This window comes from Ursus maritimus, unplaced genomic scaffold, assembly GCF_017311325.1.
Source record: "Ursus maritimus isolate PB19 unplaced genomic scaffold, ASM1731132v1 scaffold_5, whole genome shotgun sequence".
Classification (NCBI taxonomy): domain Eukaryota; kingdom Metazoa; phylum Chordata; class Mammalia; order Carnivora; family Ursidae; genus Ursus; species Ursus maritimus.
This window is the reverse complement of record NW_024426663.1, coordinates 31,221,816-31,238,425: the sequence shown is the minus strand read 5'-3', so window position 1 is coordinate 31,238,425 and position 16,610 is coordinate 31,221,816. Positions and strand designations below refer to the sequence as shown.

The following is a 16,610-nucleotide window of genomic DNA, read 5'->3' as shown; positions in this document are numbered from 1 at the left end:
GTAAATATATAAATAGACTTAAGGAGACTAACTCACTGGGTGGTGTGGCAGCTGAAATGTAAATTTTATAGAGTACGTACATTTAAAGCAGGGTTTATCAACAGTGGCCCTATGATATTTTGGTCAAATGATTTTTTTTTTTGTTGTGGGGGGCTGTTTGGGATTATAGGATGTTTTGCAGTATCTCTGGCTTCTACCCACTAAATGCCAATATCTCCACTTAGCCACAGAAATCAAAAGTATCTCCAGACAGCTCCAAATGTCCTCTGGGGGCAAAATTTTCTCCTCAGTTTAGAACCACTGATTTAGAATTACACCTCATTAATCTGGGACTTCCTTTTCACTTCTCCATATCTGTACTTTCCTGAGAAGAAGAGAATACATAAATGCAGTTTCTAGGGCAGCCAAAGTAAATGCCAAAAGGCAAATAAAAGTGCCCCTCACAGACCCTCCTTCCTTGGTCATATTGTATATATCTAGCAAACCGGTTTCTTGGGTTACAAACATTAGGAGATGCAAATAAGATGTGCTGAGAAGGCTTACTTTTTGGAAGGCACTTTAACAGAGCAATGGATGCTTTTATGACAGAGATAAGAGGAAACAGAAAAGCAGACAGATGAACTTACAGATCAGGAACCTGAGGCTGAGTGTTAACGAGAACACAGGACTTGAAAGTAGGAGAGCCAGATTGGAGGTCAGTTTCTTTTGACTCCACAGATGACACTCTTGTCTGCTCAATATTACTTCTCTAACTTGGGGACTAGGATGCAAGGCCCAGCTTTCCTAGTTTAGCCCCTTCCAATTCCACCTTCCTGAGACAGCCACTGTTAACTGCTGGCTGTTTCCTTTCACACTTTTCTCCTGCTCATTCATTCTACAAGTCTAACTGCCCACAGCATCCCTAACGGTCAGTAGGTCCTGATCGAGTCCCTGTCAGCCTATTTCATGCACATGTGCGTGCACATGCACACCTATGTAATTTTATAGAGAGAGAATATTTCAAATGATTTATATATAAATAGGTTTCTTTTTATAACCTCAGTCTTCTATGTTTTTCTTTTTTGTGCTCCTACCCCTTCTCCAGTAACTACATTTAACAATGCAGAATATGTGTGTTTATTTCTGCACTTTGGTTCATGCTCATATAATCATATCTATATTGCTATCGGGCATGTATCTACCTATGTGCCCAACTTAGACAGACATAGATACATACATGACTTATATTTTTTTCTGCATCTTATTTTTCACATTTAATAGCTACCTCATGGAAATCTCTCCAACTCAGTTTTTATAGCTCTAACTCATTATTTGTAATGGCTGCTTGATGTGGTATGACTGTGCCCTAATTTTCTCAGCATTCTTATATTCGTAGACATTTACCTTGTTCTCATTTTTAAGGGTTACAGTTAATATCCTTGTTTACGTAACATTAGGTCCTAAAACTCATTTTCAAGGGATAGATTACTAGTAGTGGGATTGTTGGTTGAATTGAAAATTTCAATAGCTATTGCCAGATTGCTGAAACCATAATGGTTCATTTCCACTAAAACCTTAAGAGTGCACCTTTTTTGGTCCACTTTTTCAATTGGTTTAATTGCCTTCTTTTTGTTGATTTGTAAGAGGCTTCATGTATTAGAATAAGTAACCATTTATCTTTATTAAAATACATTTTTTAAAAAATCTATCATTTGTTTCTTGACTTGATCTTCATTCTTTCCTTTTATAACTTATGGATCAAGGCACTGTACCTTACAGTCCAGATTTTTTTCTAATATTTTTGTGTGCTCTTTGTGTGTGTATCGTATGATATAGGATTTAATTTTATTTTTTTCCCCTGTGGAGAACCAGTTGTGCCTGTACCACTTATTAACTGTATTTCTTTTCCCCATAGAATTGAAGTATCACTTTTGCTGTATATTAAATTTTTCCCTATTTGTTAATTTTCAACAATTGAATATTAACTTGGCCTTTGTTGACTGAGATAGTGTGTTGTGGCTCATTCCCGTGATAGATGCTTTTCTTGTCTCTTCTTGGGGAAGCACGGCTTGACAGTAATTCACCTTGCAGCCTGGTGTGGAAGTCTCGAGATCTTGCTCATGCTCATTAGAGCCAGAGCAGACCAGAGGGCCAAGAATCAGGTAGGTATGTGGGTCATACCTGGACATAGTTCTCACTGCCCCAGTGCAGGATGGGGAAGTCCTAAGATCACTGTGTAATTATATCCCCCGCCTTGGCTGTCTTCAGGATGGAATGAATGCCCTCTACTTTGCAGCTCAGAGCAATAATGTACGCATCGTGGAGTACCTCATTCAAGATCTGCACTTGAAGGACTTGGACCAGCCTGATGAGGTGTGTTTGCTATAGTAGGATAGATCCTATTCATACCCCCACCAAATTCCTCTTTCTTCCTATCCTGCTGGAGCTGCCAAAGCAGCCAGCACAGACAGACCTGGCCCTATAGCTAGCTCCTCCATCACTCTGGCCAAGGACAGAACAGCTGAGAAGCGCTGGTGTTGGTGGTGGCCCTGGCATCTCATGTGGGAAGGGCAGGAAGTATTGAGCAAGCATCCAGATTCTTTTTTCCCTCTGTTCCCTCATTCTGGCTGATTGTGGACAGTATCCATCCTGTTTTGTATTCAGAATGTATGTTTACATTTTACTCCATTATGCTTGGCCTTTTGGGAGTATATTTGATCCAAGATTATGCAGTAATGGGTCATGGAATATAATGTAGTGTTACTGTATTTGTGTACATTCTTTTTCTTTTCATAAGGAGAGATAGACTAGTAACAGTCACCACCTATTGAGTATTTATTAGTGTGCTAGATACAGAGGAAAGCTATTTACATACATAATTTCATTGAGAGGTCTAGGGCCTGGTATATATGGATGCTTAACAAGTCATTGCTGAATGAATGAATTAGCCTGTTAATTCCCATAATTATATACAGAAGGATTTTGCTTATATATTTTTAAAGATTTTATTTATTTATTTATTTGATAGAGCACAAGCAGGGGGAGCAGCAGGCAGAGGGAGCAGGAGAAGCAGGCTCCCTGCTGAGCAGAGAGCTCAATGCAGGGCGATCCCAGGACCCTGGGATCATGACCTGAGCCGAAGGCCGACCCATTATGACTGAGCCACCCAGGTGCCCTGGGTTTTGCTTATTTTTTTGTTTAGAGATTTTATTTATTTATTTGACAGAGACAGCCAGCAAGAGAGGGAACCACAAGCAAGGGGAGTGGGAGAAGAAGAAGCAGGCTCCCAGCAGAGCAGGGAGCCCGATGCGGGGCTCGATCCCAGGACCCTGGGATTATGACCTGAGCTGAAGGCAGACGCTTAACGACTGAGCCACCCAGGTGCCCCTGGATTTTGCTTATTTTCAAAGGTGATTAATTTGAGGCTTAGAGAAGCTAAGTATCTTGTCCAGTGTCCCAAAACTGGAAAGTGAGAGCTAGGATTTGAATTCAGGTCTAGCTGACCCCAGTCACCATGCCATCCTGCTGTCCTGTCTCCCTTCTCAGATGACAGTGGGCATTCCCTATGTGCCAGGGAATATCTTTTCCCTGGAATATCTTCTTCTAGGCTTTTCTTATAGGGGAGCATACCATGTGATATTGACATTTTGATTTCAAATGGGACCTCCTTTTCACTGGGCCTAGAACATTGTTCTCCATGAAAGGCTCTCCAGAAATTAAGCAGGAATACCTCATTTCACCTCTTGTAAAAACTTTCACATTCTTTTCTGACCTTAGTCTTTTTTAAAAAGATTTTGTTTATTTATTTGACAGAGAGATAGAGAGAGAACACTAGTAGGGGGAGCTGTAGGCAGAAGGAGAAGCAGACTCCCCGTTGAGCAGGGAGCCCAATGTGGGACTTGATCCCAGGACCTGGACATCATGACCCAAGCTGAAGGCAGACACTTAACTGACTGAGCCACCCAGGTACCCCTGACCTTAGGCTTAAAAAGCAACAAAAACAGTAAGTCTTTCTTCTAATGAAGTCCATAAATTTTTACTTCTTCTGAGTATGACTGAGCAACTATACATTTACAGCTTGGAGGCAGACAGACTTGGGCTGTGGTCTGAGCCTACATTAGCTATGAGTTTTAGGCAAGTTTTCCAACTGCTGAAAACCTCAGTATGTATAAGGGGTGATTGGGGAGGAGGGGTATTTTGGCTTCCATATAATTTTTTATCAGCAATACCTCCGTGGTTTCATATAGGTGATTGATATTTCCTCAATTTTATGTAAAATGCCTATGCCATTAACTTCATTGGAAGCCATTCCACCACCCCTTTCTAGTCAGACAATACCCCTAAGCTGTTCCAATGTAGCAATATTGGAACAGCCACTATTGGGACATTTAAATGAGTTAATGATTATAAAGCACTTAGCAAAGAGCCTAATACATGGTAAGTGCTCACTAAATGGTAGTTGTTATAACAATTATTATAGGATAAAATATACTATCTGATATCCTCAAACTGATAATCATAATCAAATAGCACCTAGTGACACAGTGAGGAAGTTAGATCATTCTGGTTTGATGGATGCTAAGTAGGGATGCGGCCTGTGAATGAATTCCACTCAGTTCAATTTAGCAGATATTTGTTGAGGGCCTGTTACTAGGAGACACATGATAGTCTTCCCTTTCGGTGGGCTGTGGCTGATTTCACAGGAGACAGCAGTGAGTTGGGAGGATCGAGTAGGCTGAAGGGGCTCAAAAGACCAAAGCAGGATTCTGGGAAGTCTTGGCCATGCCTGCAGCTTCTGCTGGCCAGCAGCCTTGTTGGCCACCATCTCTTTAGCTGGCTCTGGGGTTGTCCTGTCCCCACCCCTTTTCCTCCTCCCCTGTGTTTTGGGAAAAAGGCGGAGGAGCCCTGGCAGTAGACTGTGCAGACATGTCCAGCTGAGAGATGTGAAAATTAAGATGGATTCAGAGACATATGAGGAATGAGCAAATAATGAGTCCCCTGGCTCATTTAGGGAGAGAAGAATCTCTGAGTCCAATTTTAGTTCTGTAAGAAACCTAGATGGATCAATGCAAAAGACAAAGTCTACTCTTTTTCTGAGATCTGTGAGTGTGTCAAGGATGTTGGCAAAACCCAGTAGACCTTGGGATCAGGAGCTCAGGGTGTATTAAATCATCATTAGATTTTTCCATCTGTGTTTGCTTAAACGGATTGTGGAACTCACTGAATGCATTTGATGGAAGTGACTGCTTCACCTTCACAGCTGGCCTTCTTGTGTACTTTCTTATTACCAGAAAGTGATTGAGAGCCTGCTTACCTGACCAGCATTGGTAAAATTCTCTTTAGCCCAGATGGAACTCCAAAAGCTGGCAAGGAAAGCCTTCTGGGGAGGAGGTCTTTATTAATAAAAGAAATTTAACTGGGCCCAGGAGAGTGTGGGTGGGGATGGGAGAGCTGGAAGACACTGGAAAATATTTTGAGGTTTGTTCCAGCTCCATGGCCTCTCCAGGGGAGAGAGATTAGAGCAGCCAGGAGAAGTTATTGGTAAAGTAGTGTAGATGTTTTGAATCTACATGTAAACTTCCATCTAGCAGTCAAAAATAAGTACTCAATGTTTGGGGTGGAGCAGGAGCAGAGAAAGGAATGGCCTTAGAGTGTATGAATACTTGTTGAATGTAAGAGTTTGGTGGTACACTGTTAGGTTGGCTTCAGCTGTAGACTTATGGGAGGAACTTCCATTTGTTCCAAGGAATCTTTATGGGAAATCTTTAGAGATCGAAATGCAAAGAAGCTTCCCTTTTTGGAGGGTTGGGAATAATGAGCATGAGGGGATTTGGGAAGACATACCTTCTTATATGGACTTGAGGCCAGGATTTAAGGGTTCCAGTGAGCAAGGGGAGAACTCACCCCACCCACCCTAGTTCTGTGACGGCATATTTAACACACTGCTCCTTCAGCACTTTTTTTTTTAAAAACAGATTTTATTTATTAATTTGAGAAAAAGAGACAGTGTGAGAGACAGAGCACAAGCCGGGGTTGGGGAGGGGGGTGGCGGGCAGAGCGAGAGGGAGAAGCAGGGAGCCTGATGCCCTTGATTCCAGGACCCTGGGATCATGACCTGAGCCAAAGGCAGACACTTAACTGACTGAACCACTCAGGTATCCCTCCTTCAGTATTTTTAAATTCACGGCAACATTATTTTTCCCTCTCAAATCTCTAATTATTAAGGAACCTGCTGATTTTCCCCTTATGTGGGGCTCTGTTGTGAGGGTCCCAGTGTAAGGGGAAATGTTGTGGGGAATAGACTTACACACAGGTCACTGGGGGGCTGGGTTCTCCCTCCTCTCAGAGACCGTCCTCTCGGCATCTCTGGGATTGCTGTGGGAAAGGGGGTCAGTTTGGACTTCGGGTGGCCATTTAATGGCTGTTTATGAAATTTTTACTGAATTTGTTAACTTGTCAAATTTGATAACCCTACTATAAACTTAAAAATGAAAAATAATTTCTAATAAACAATTACAATCCCTCCGACTTATTCACATGCAAACAATTTAAACGTATCGAATTAGAACCTGTTAGGTTAAATAGACATTGTGTTAATCAAGGAAAAAAAGGTAACAGGAATTCTGGCCCCTCCTTATTTTCATTAATTAGGAAAGGGAATCAGGATCCTGAGCTGGGAAGGCATTGTGGTTTTCTCTGAAACCGGAGCTCTGATGCCAGGTTCCAGTGTCCTGGCTGGAAGATCTCCCTGCCTTGCAGGTGAGAGTCAGTCCTGGGGGACTGTACTGGATAGAGGCCGACTTGAACAACATTTAGAAGGGTTCAGTGGTTAAAAAAGGAAGTAAGACATGGTAAGAAACTATATATTAAAAAAAAAAAGAAAAAAACCACATGTAATTTTTAAAGTTCTTGTTATTTTTCCTAATCACATGTGCTAAGATGGGAGAAAAGATTTATATCTCACTCTACTGCCACTTCATCTTTATGCTACCTTCTGATATGTTTCTAAAATATGGATTACTTTAAATGCTCTTATTTTGTGTAATTTGTCTTGCACATTTTTTTCCTTGATGATAACATTTTTAAAGGGCATCCGAAGTTTAAAGTAAATAGCTGTATTCTTGGTGAGGAAAAATATTTAATCTGTGATAGCCTCCCATTTCTTACCACACTAGGCTTTTCTTTGGGGGTGAGTCCTCTGTCACTTTGTTTAGCCATGCAGAAATGCAAGTCTTTGTAGCAGCCAAGGGTAAGAGTAAGGCCATTTTATTTTTTTAAGATTTTACTTATTTATTAGAGAGAGAGAGTGTGTGTGTGTGAGTACAGGAGCAGGGGGAGGGGCAGAGGTAGAAGCAGGACTCTATCCCAGGACCCTGGGTTCATGACCTGAGCTGAAGGCAGATGCTTAACTGACTGAGCCACCCAGGTGCCCAAAGAGTAAGGCCATTTTAAAGTTGAACAGACCCCTAGTACTTCTAGTAGTATTTGTCCCCAAACTGCTAACTATGTACTATTTAGACTTTTTTCTATTATGAGTGATAAAAATCCAGTTTAATCTAGATTAAGCAATAGAGGTAATTTATTTATTGCTAACTAAAGAGTTTGAGGATATATCTGATTGACTTCAGGCATGGCTGGATCCAGCTCTTTTTTTTTTTTTCTTCCTCTCTAACTCTCAGTTGTCTCTGTGTTGACATTAGTGATAGATATACTCTCCATACGGTGGGAAACCTGACTCCTAGCAGTTTCAGGATATTCTTATGGATATTCTTTTTTCTTTAAGATTTTATTTATTTATTTATTTATGTATTTATTTGGGTGAGAGAGCGTGCACACACACACGTGTGTGTGAGCAGGGGAAGGGGCAGAGGGAGAGGGAAAGAATCTCAAGCAGACTTCTTGTTGAGTGCTGAGCCTGACACGGGGCTTGATCTCATGACCCTGAGATCATGACCTGAGCTGAAACCAAGAGTCAGACGCTTAACCGACTGAGCCACCCAGGCCACCCCCCTTACAGATATTCTTATGGACTTTGATTCATAAGAAAGGAAATTCCTCTCATCAGACGTTCATGTATAAATCTCAGGAACAGCTCTTTTTGGCCCTGCTTGAATCATTTGCCCAATCCTGAACCAATCACGGTGACTAGCATGGGTTAAGTGGTCACTTCATGTGGCACTTAAAGCCGGGCAGTTGACAGCACTAAATGGATAAATGGCAGAGTATATGTGTGTGTGATTGGGGAAATTCTCTAAAGGAAAATGAAGCTGCTGTTTCTGGAAGAAAGAAACATAGAGACAAAAGCAGCAGATGTCTACTCTAGGACACAACACCCTCATGTATTATTTATGGTCTCTGGGTAAAGGGCTAACAAAACGCCTTTTCCTTCTGCATGAGAACTTAAACTTTGATTAGCTTTCTGGCTCAGTGTCAGTGCAAATAAGTTTAGTGTTGCTTATGATAAAAATGACCCCTAATTAGCAAATTGCATTTGGACTTGGAGGAACTACAGATGACCTATAAACACCACAGGGGGAATGCCATACTTTGGGCTTCTCTGAGGGTAGTGACTCTTGTAACTAACTGGGCATGTCCCTTGCGGGGACCTGAAGCTATGCTTGAGGAGTTGTTACAGGAGATATTTGTTCCTGTGGGGCACCAGCCTTCTAAGCCAGGGTGACTCCAACACCTGCCCAGTGTGGATTTATCACCTTGCAACTGAGCTGTCCCCTGGGGAGGTCAAAGCCAACAGCTCCTAGACAGCTGTGTGGGACATGATATGAAGAGGAATAGCTGACATTGGCAAGCTCTGGTTTGTGTCCTACATCTTCAGAGTAGACTGGTGTTGAGTGTGCCCTGTGATAATTTTGTGATTCTGAAATGCTTAGTTGAAGCCAAAGAGACCCTCTGGTGGGCATTGACGTCACTCTCATAATTCTTTGAGATAGGGTGCTTGGTTTAAGGAGGCCCTTCTAGCAAAAGATGACAGAAGCTCAACTCCAACTACTTAAAGAAAAAAAAAAATGGAATTGATTGACTCAGTTAAACAGTTCATGCACAGGTAACTTCAGGTATGTCAGAATCCAGCAGTGCCCATGATGTTAGCAGGGCTCTCTTCTCTTTTTCTGTTTTTCATCTGTGCTTGCCACTGTGCTGGCTTCATTCTTAAGCAGGTTCTCCTTGGCATGTGACAAAGAGGGCTGATGACGGGTTAGCCGATGTCTCTAGATGCAAACAGAATGTGCCAGAAAAATATCCCACGGTTGACTCTGATTGGCCTGGCTTGGCATGTGACCATCCATGAACCAAACCGTGTGACGAAGGGATTGATTGTGGGAGATGCAGGGGCCTGTAATTAACCGTTCAGTAAAAACAGGGCACAGGCTCCCCAGTGGAAAAGAGGGTGGGCAGGAAATGTCACCACCAGTGCTCTTTTCTACTGTTCCAGTGCATTAGCAAATTTAAAAGGTCTTCTTCCACCATTTCTTGTCACCTGCCTCCCCACCCACAAACACACACTCATGCTGAGTTATGGACCCCCACATATCACCAGCACTCAGTTACTGCATTTCATTATAATTACTTGCTCATGTGTCCATCTTCCCTGTTGGACTCTGAGCTTCTTGAGGATGGGGCAGGGTATTTTTCGTCTTGGCCACTCTGTTGCTGAGCATAGTATCTGGCATATTCACTGATGCTCAATAATTGTGGAAAAAATAAGTAAATAATTTATAAGGGTATGTGACTAAATGTTTTCATATAGTATATAATGGTGTCTCTCACACCTCCTTCTTATGATTTTTTTTAAATATAAACCTTTATCCATTGTCACCATTTGCAGATATTTGTATAAGCCAGACACAATAATTTTTGGTCTGTCATTTCCAAAGTGTTGTTCAGAGCTCAAGATTAAATTCTGTTTTTTAATTGGGTGTCTAATAACTTGTATAAAGTCAAAAACCTGGGGGCCCAAACAATCTGTTTCTTCTTTTTGCCTTTCCTGAGTGAATTCATGAGAGTGATGATAAGAGCCAACCCTTCCATGGTTGGAGGTTGGGGGTTTAGGCCTCATTGGCAAACATGTCTTGCTCAAGAACAGTGAATTAGGTGAACTTTTTGGTACTACCTTGTTTCTCCAGCTTCCACAAATGCATGAATACAGAGTTCCATAGGGCTGATCCTTGTAGACATTCTTTTTTTGCCATTATTATTTCAGCATTTTTCCTTCCTTTTTTTCCCAGTTAGTGGGGAATCATGTGCTATTTGTCTCAATTTAACAGTCTCCATGATCTTTTCATTACCCTGCATTAGCAGGAGATCAGATAACAGATCTCAGATATAGGAACCTTCTTATAAGGAGGCTTGTGTCTTGTTTTCCACATTTCAAACATCTTGCTAAGCTTTTGGTTAATAACACACCAAGCCAATTTGTGAGTGTTTTGAGTAATTGAAGTGAGCAATTGAAGAAAATACTTCTGCCTCCATTTTGCCACCCCAACTTCCTTTTCCTTCTTTTAAATATCTGGAGTTGAAAGGGTGCCTGGTGGCTTAGTCAGTTAAATGTCTGACTCTTGGTTTTGGCTCAGGTCATGATCTCAGTGTTGTGAGACTGAGCCCCACGTTGAGCCCTGCCTTGAGCCTTGAGTAGGGCTCCATGCTCAGCAGAGTCTGCTTGAGATCTCTCTCCCTCTCCCTCCCTCCCTGCCCCTCCCCCCACTTGTGTGTGTGCGCTTTCTCTCTCACTCAGATAAATAAACAACATCTTTAAAAAAAATATCTGGAGTTAGAAGATTAAGTCTTCTGTGGGTCTTTCACTTTCTTGATGACATTTTGGCTATTGCAAATGGAGCCTCCAGTGGCAGTGTGAAAAATTTAAGAAATTCCACAATCAGAAAATTGTACGTTTGAACTTTCCTCCCCAACAAATCACACCTAAACATCCTTCTTAAGGTATGTTCTCTGGATGTTACCTAGTTTTTCCATCCCATTTCATATAGACCTGTTTTCAAGAGTACTCCTAATTTTTGGTGAACACTGTAGATAGTTATATGAGCAAGCAAGGAAGGCCTAAAAAGAAGCAGTAGATAAGATTCCATGTCTGAATGAGCCATTTAAATATTAAGTCCTGGAGAATTTCTGCTTCAAACATTTTTATCAATAAGGCAAGTGTGTGATGTGCAGGTGCCTGAGACAGGATCTGGCAACTAATAGCTTCTCAATAAATAGTTGAATGAAAGAATTACTCAATAAACACAGAAAGCTGGTAGAATTCCTACATTTGAAAATGAATCTTGTTGTCTGGCTGTGAGTCGAAACTTCCCCAGGTGCTTGGGAGGAACACTTCTAAACAGGACTTTTCTGCCCCCATAAAAATGATTCTGTGCTGATGGGGAGTTCCCACAGTGTTGGGCAGCAACTCAGAACTGGATCTGGTTGGAACTTAGAGATTGTTATTGCCTAGGGAGGGCCTAAATGTTATGACCAGAAGCACTGTTTTGGCCTCATTGTAACCATCAAAATGCTGTCCATCTTGTCCGTTGTCTTGCTTGTTCAGTAAGTGTGTAATAAACACTGGAGGTTTGTGATTGATTTTCAGAAAGGAAGAAAACCATTTCTTTGGGCAACTGAGAGGGGCCGCAGTGAAATGATAGAAAAACTTATCTTCCTTAATCTACATACTTCAGAAAAAGACAAGGTGAGTTGGACTTTCTTTGCTGAGAACAAGAGAAAGGGGAGTGACAGCTAGTGTATAGATTTGGTGATGGCATTTTGGTCAGGAATGTTCAACTGTTCAATTTGTTCAATGGCTACTATAGTCAGAGTATAGAATATCCAGATGAAATGAACCTGCTTTTGCAGTGGATCATACAGATTGCTGATTTTCACCCCATAAATGTGTGGGAAGTCAATAGACTACATGAATTTTCCCACTGTGAATTCCAGTTTCCTCTTTTCCTCCCCTGAGGTCTGCTGGAGACTCAGGCTCACCTGACTGGGGAGGGAAACCCTAAAGGATACCCAGATCTTTCTACACATCTTTGATTATTTTCTTAAGAGGAATTCATACATACGCATGGAATTGTGGGTCCAAATGTTCTGCACGTTAAGTCTTTTGGTATACATTGCTAAAGTATGTCCCAGAAATCTTTCACCAGTTTACCTTCACACAGGTCATATGGGATTACTTCTATTGTTTCACTTTTTTTAGCAAATTAGCAGCAAAGGTAGAACAAGGAGCATGGATAGTTTTTCCCTACTGGTTCAAACAACTATGACTTTTCATTTGAAACTTTAGAAAATTATAAATTTCACTTGAAACTACGGATAATGTGGCCCACACTCTGGACCGCAGCTTTAATCAAAATGAAACCTCTCAGAAGCCCCATTGAAGCCCTGACTGTGGGAGGGGCATGTTGCTCAGTGCAGTGGACTCTGTCGTGAACTTGTCTCTGTTGCAGGAGGGGAATGCTGCCCTGCATCTTGCAGCAAAGCATGGTCACAGTTCTGCGGTCCGGGTGCTGCTAACCCAATGGCAAGAAATAAATGAGATCAATGAGGTATGTGAAGGTGCTCGTTATAGGTGAGCACAAGACTCAGAAGTGGAAGGGTGGGAGGAATGGCTTTCATGGGAGGAAAACAAAGATGCTAGTGCTAAAGAGTGTAAAATGTCATGCTAAAAAATCTCTTCTTTTTTCTTTAAAGTATCCCAGCAAGTCATTTGTTAACCCATTCATTTATTTACCCATTCCCTCAAAAATATTTAATATGTACTTTATGCTAGGTAGAGTATGTATTCTTATTCCAGAAGCCTACAGGGCAAGAAGGGCATGCAAAAAGGTGGGAGCTGAGAGGGCCAACGCAGAGATGAAGAAGGGCTGTGCTTACCAGGGGGAGGGCTTGGCTTTGACTTGTAGGCAGTGGAGATCTTGCAGGGTTTTAAGCAGCAAAGAGGGATGGGCTCCATTTGGGGTATAGGCCTGTGTCTGTCACAGTGGTTTGAAGAGGGGCTTAGTGGGGACACCCAGTCAGGTGATACTGGAAATTGCTGAATCAAGAGCTATGGAGAAAACCAGCCTTCAGGGTACTCACAAGGAGCAAATAGGATTAAGTAAAAGCAGGAGGAAGAAGCCACTGTGACTAGGATCAGAGACAGGGAAGACTATTTGCTGCCCATTTTGCTGATTTGGGTTACTGGGAAGGTGGGGTGCCTGCCCCTGAGCGGGGGTGGAGCAGGTGAGTGAGATCAGTAATAAGGATTTTGGAGGGGTTTACCCTGAGGCACCTGCAGGGTGCAGGTACGTTCAGGTGGGGAGCAGTGGGGAGACAAACTATCTGGGGTTCAGTAGAGGGGAGGGAGATGCAAACTGGGTGCAGGCTTAGGTGGAGAAGCTATGTCTGTGGAGGCAGATTTGTGAGTCATCAGCTCTAGGTGGTCACTTAACCTTTGGGTCAATGACTTTTACTCTGGCTCTTCGGAAACTAAGATGAATGGAGTCCTCTTGGACTTCATAGTTAGGTGTTCTGATGAATTTTAAACTTGGTACCTCTCTGAGCTATACTAAAAGAAGTAATATAATCATTTAATTTAAGGCACCAGTGATTGTAAGGTATATCGTTATTTTATGTAACTTAACACTAAGAAAAAAAAACATGCGGCCACTTAAACCATGACACAAACAAGCTTTTTTGTCCCTTAGAATAGTTTGTACTTACTGAAAGAGTTTTTCAGACTTTTATCCTAGATTTTTTATTATACACATATAAAGGAACAAATAAGCAAGATAAGTTGGTTCCTAAACTTCACACTGAGCTTGATTCTTCCGAATCACTTTCTTATTTGGAGTCTCGGTGTCTTTTCTTTTCCAAACAAAGTGCTGTCCTCTTTGCCTTCAAAGGTGCTTGCGATGCAGCATTTCTTTAAAGGGTGCCTCGCTATGATTTCTGAGATTTTCTTCTAAGCTGACACCCATTCTGATTTAATGCACACTGCAAGAAGTGACAACAATATCACATCTACCTGGTTGGCTGAGATTATGAGATGTATCCTGATTTCAGATATGTTAAAACAAGATGGTACTTAGAATTGGTGGCTATGACTATAAAAGTAGCAACTGTGGGAACATAATGAAAATGGAAAGGTATGAAAGTGACCCTCCGTGATGCCTGGGCCAAGTCAGTGTTCCCTTTGGACCAGAGAAGCCCACTGGGCTAGTCCCATGCATCCCTGGCTGTGCACCCAGAGATTAAAAGCAGGGCTCTGACTGTGTGGGTCAGGTCCTGGCTCCATCAGTCTTCTAAGTTAGGTGATCTTGGGCTTAGTACTTAGCCCCTCTTAGCCTCAGTTTCCTCTGCTGTCAGATAGCCTCCTAAGGCCATAGTGAGGTTTAAATGGGAAGGCGATGTCGCACACTTAGCCCCAGGAATGGAGCCTGGCACATGGTAAGGGTGCAACAATGACATCTGCTGTTATCATTGGTCTGGGTGCGGTATATGAGTTTGTGGATATCTTTTGTACGAGTGGTATATATTGCTGTTATCCTCCTTTTATTCTCCTTTAGTTCCTGGGGAAAGTTAAGCCAAGCTTTCGCTTGAGGACCACGGACAAAAATAGAGCCTTCATTTGTTTACTTTTGTGTGTGTTCAGCCTTTTCTGACTGTCTGGCATAAAGATGGTCACGTTTAATTGGTTTAACTTATTTAAAGAAGATCCCAGGAATTTGATCTTGAATAAAAGTTATGAATGCTGGGTGAGAAACTAAAAAAACAAAACAAAACAAAACGTGAATCACCTAGGGTAAATCTTAGGTGTGATTGGCCTTCACAAATCAGTATAGAGATCAAGTCCTATAGCCACAGGATTTTTTTAAAAAGATTTTATTTATTTGACACAGAGAAAGAGAGAGCACAAGCAGGGCGAACGGCAGGCAAAAGGAGAGGGAGAAGCAGACTCCCCGCTGAGCAGGGAGCCGGATGCGGGACTTGGGACTTGATGCAGGACTCAATCCCAGGACCCTGGGTTCATGACCCAAGCTGAAAGCAGATGCTTAACCAGTTGGCCACCCAGATGCCCCCTGTAGTCACAGGATTTAACTGAAAGTCTTAGTCATGTTTGCCCTGTTCTGTTTTAATACTTTACCACTGGAATGTGTGCACTTGGATTTCATCCACCTTTTAGCTATTTTTGAGTTCGGTCACATTGGAGAGAGCTCATAAAGTCCAACAAACTGTAATTGCAGATTATGATAGGTTTCATCTGCACAAAATAATGACTAGTGATGATATTAGCCTTTTGGATAAGGCCCATAATAGTCATACAGTCTTGGGCTGCCTGTTTCCTGTTGCAGGCTGTTGCCAGACCAGTTGGAGGGACCCCATGAATGTTCTCTAGAGGAGTTGTCTCTAAACAGTCTTGGTAGCAAGCTCCTATCTGTAAGGAAAGTTTGGGTGTGTATCTGTCACATATACATTTATAACTAAATTAATACATTACAAAACACAAACCAGAAATATACATTTAAAAATTTTAAGATAAAAATAAACATAAATAGTAGTTCTTGTATTTTCTCCACACTAAAGTGGTTGTTTTGGAGATATTGGAAATATTTTCCTTCCATTTTCTTTGTGTTCCTATGCATATATATTTTTATTGGCTGCCCAGAGTTCATTTGACTCTTCTTCAGCTCTTGGACATTTCCTTTGTTTTCCTTTTCTTAAAAGTAATGCTTCCACAGACCTCTTTGTATAAAAACTGTAGTCTGAATTCCTCACTGTTTCCTTTGGGTATATTCTTAGAAGTAGGATTGTTGGGTCAAAGGTATGAATGTTTATTAGACTCCTGATATATTAAAGATGTGAATTCTTTCCTTCACATTTTTTTGCTAATGCTTTTCCCTCTGTGGTTTGCCATTTGGCATCTCTTTTCCTGGAAAATGAGAAGGCCTGTTATGGGGAGAAATTCCTTTGTAACAGATGGCTGTCCCAGGCACTCAGGTAAAGCAGCATGGATGCAATTTTTCCATCCCTTTGAGATGGGGATGTTGGTTCCATGCTCCTGCGTACCTCTTGACAGGATTGTTCATATCTAACTAGCTATGAGTAAAGCAGTCTGAACTTAACCTAATGCGTTTGTTTTTGTTTTTTATTTATTTAAAGATTTTTTATTTATTTATTTGACAGAGAGAGAGACAGGCAGTGAGAGAGGGAACACAGCAGGGGGAGGGAGAGGAAGAAGCAGGCTCCCAGCGGAGGAGCCTGATCCCAGAACACCAGGATCACACCCTGAGCCAAAGGCAGACACTTAACGAGTGAGCCACCCAGGCGCCCCTTAACCTAATGCATTTGTTAAGCAGAATAATGGCCAAGGGGGGAAATGATTAGAGAATGGGAAGGAATTCTGCATTTCTTCCCAACATTTTTAGGAAAGAATCTTCATGAGGAGGGGGAAATATCAACGTATTGTGTGATACCAGTTCCTTCTTTCCTTTCTGTGTTTTGGCCTAAACTAAGCTCTTGCTTTGTCCTACTAGCATTTATCATAATGAGTTTCAAGAAACCTAATTACAGAGAAAGAGTATTACTGTTTGTTTTTTTTTAAAGGACGCACAACAGTTTAATTCAGTTTTAAACATTAA

The 16,610-nt window shown here is 41.7% G+C and overlaps 1 protein-coding gene across 1 annotated transcript in view; it reads left to right on the top strand.

Moving 5' to 3' along the window:
* The window catches only part of ANKDD1B (ankyrin repeat and death domain containing 1B), a 56,492-nt gene that overhangs the window by 13,194 nt on the left and 26,688 nt on the right, over nucleotides 1-16,610 (top strand). The window contains 4 exon segments of the mRNA XM_040622178.1: nucleotides 2,043-2,141; nucleotides 2,248-2,352; nucleotides 11,576-11,674; nucleotides 12,438-12,536. Of these exon segments, the coding sequence (XP_040478112.1) occupies nucleotides 2,043-2,141; nucleotides 2,248-2,352; nucleotides 11,576-11,674; nucleotides 12,438-12,536 (402 nt within the window).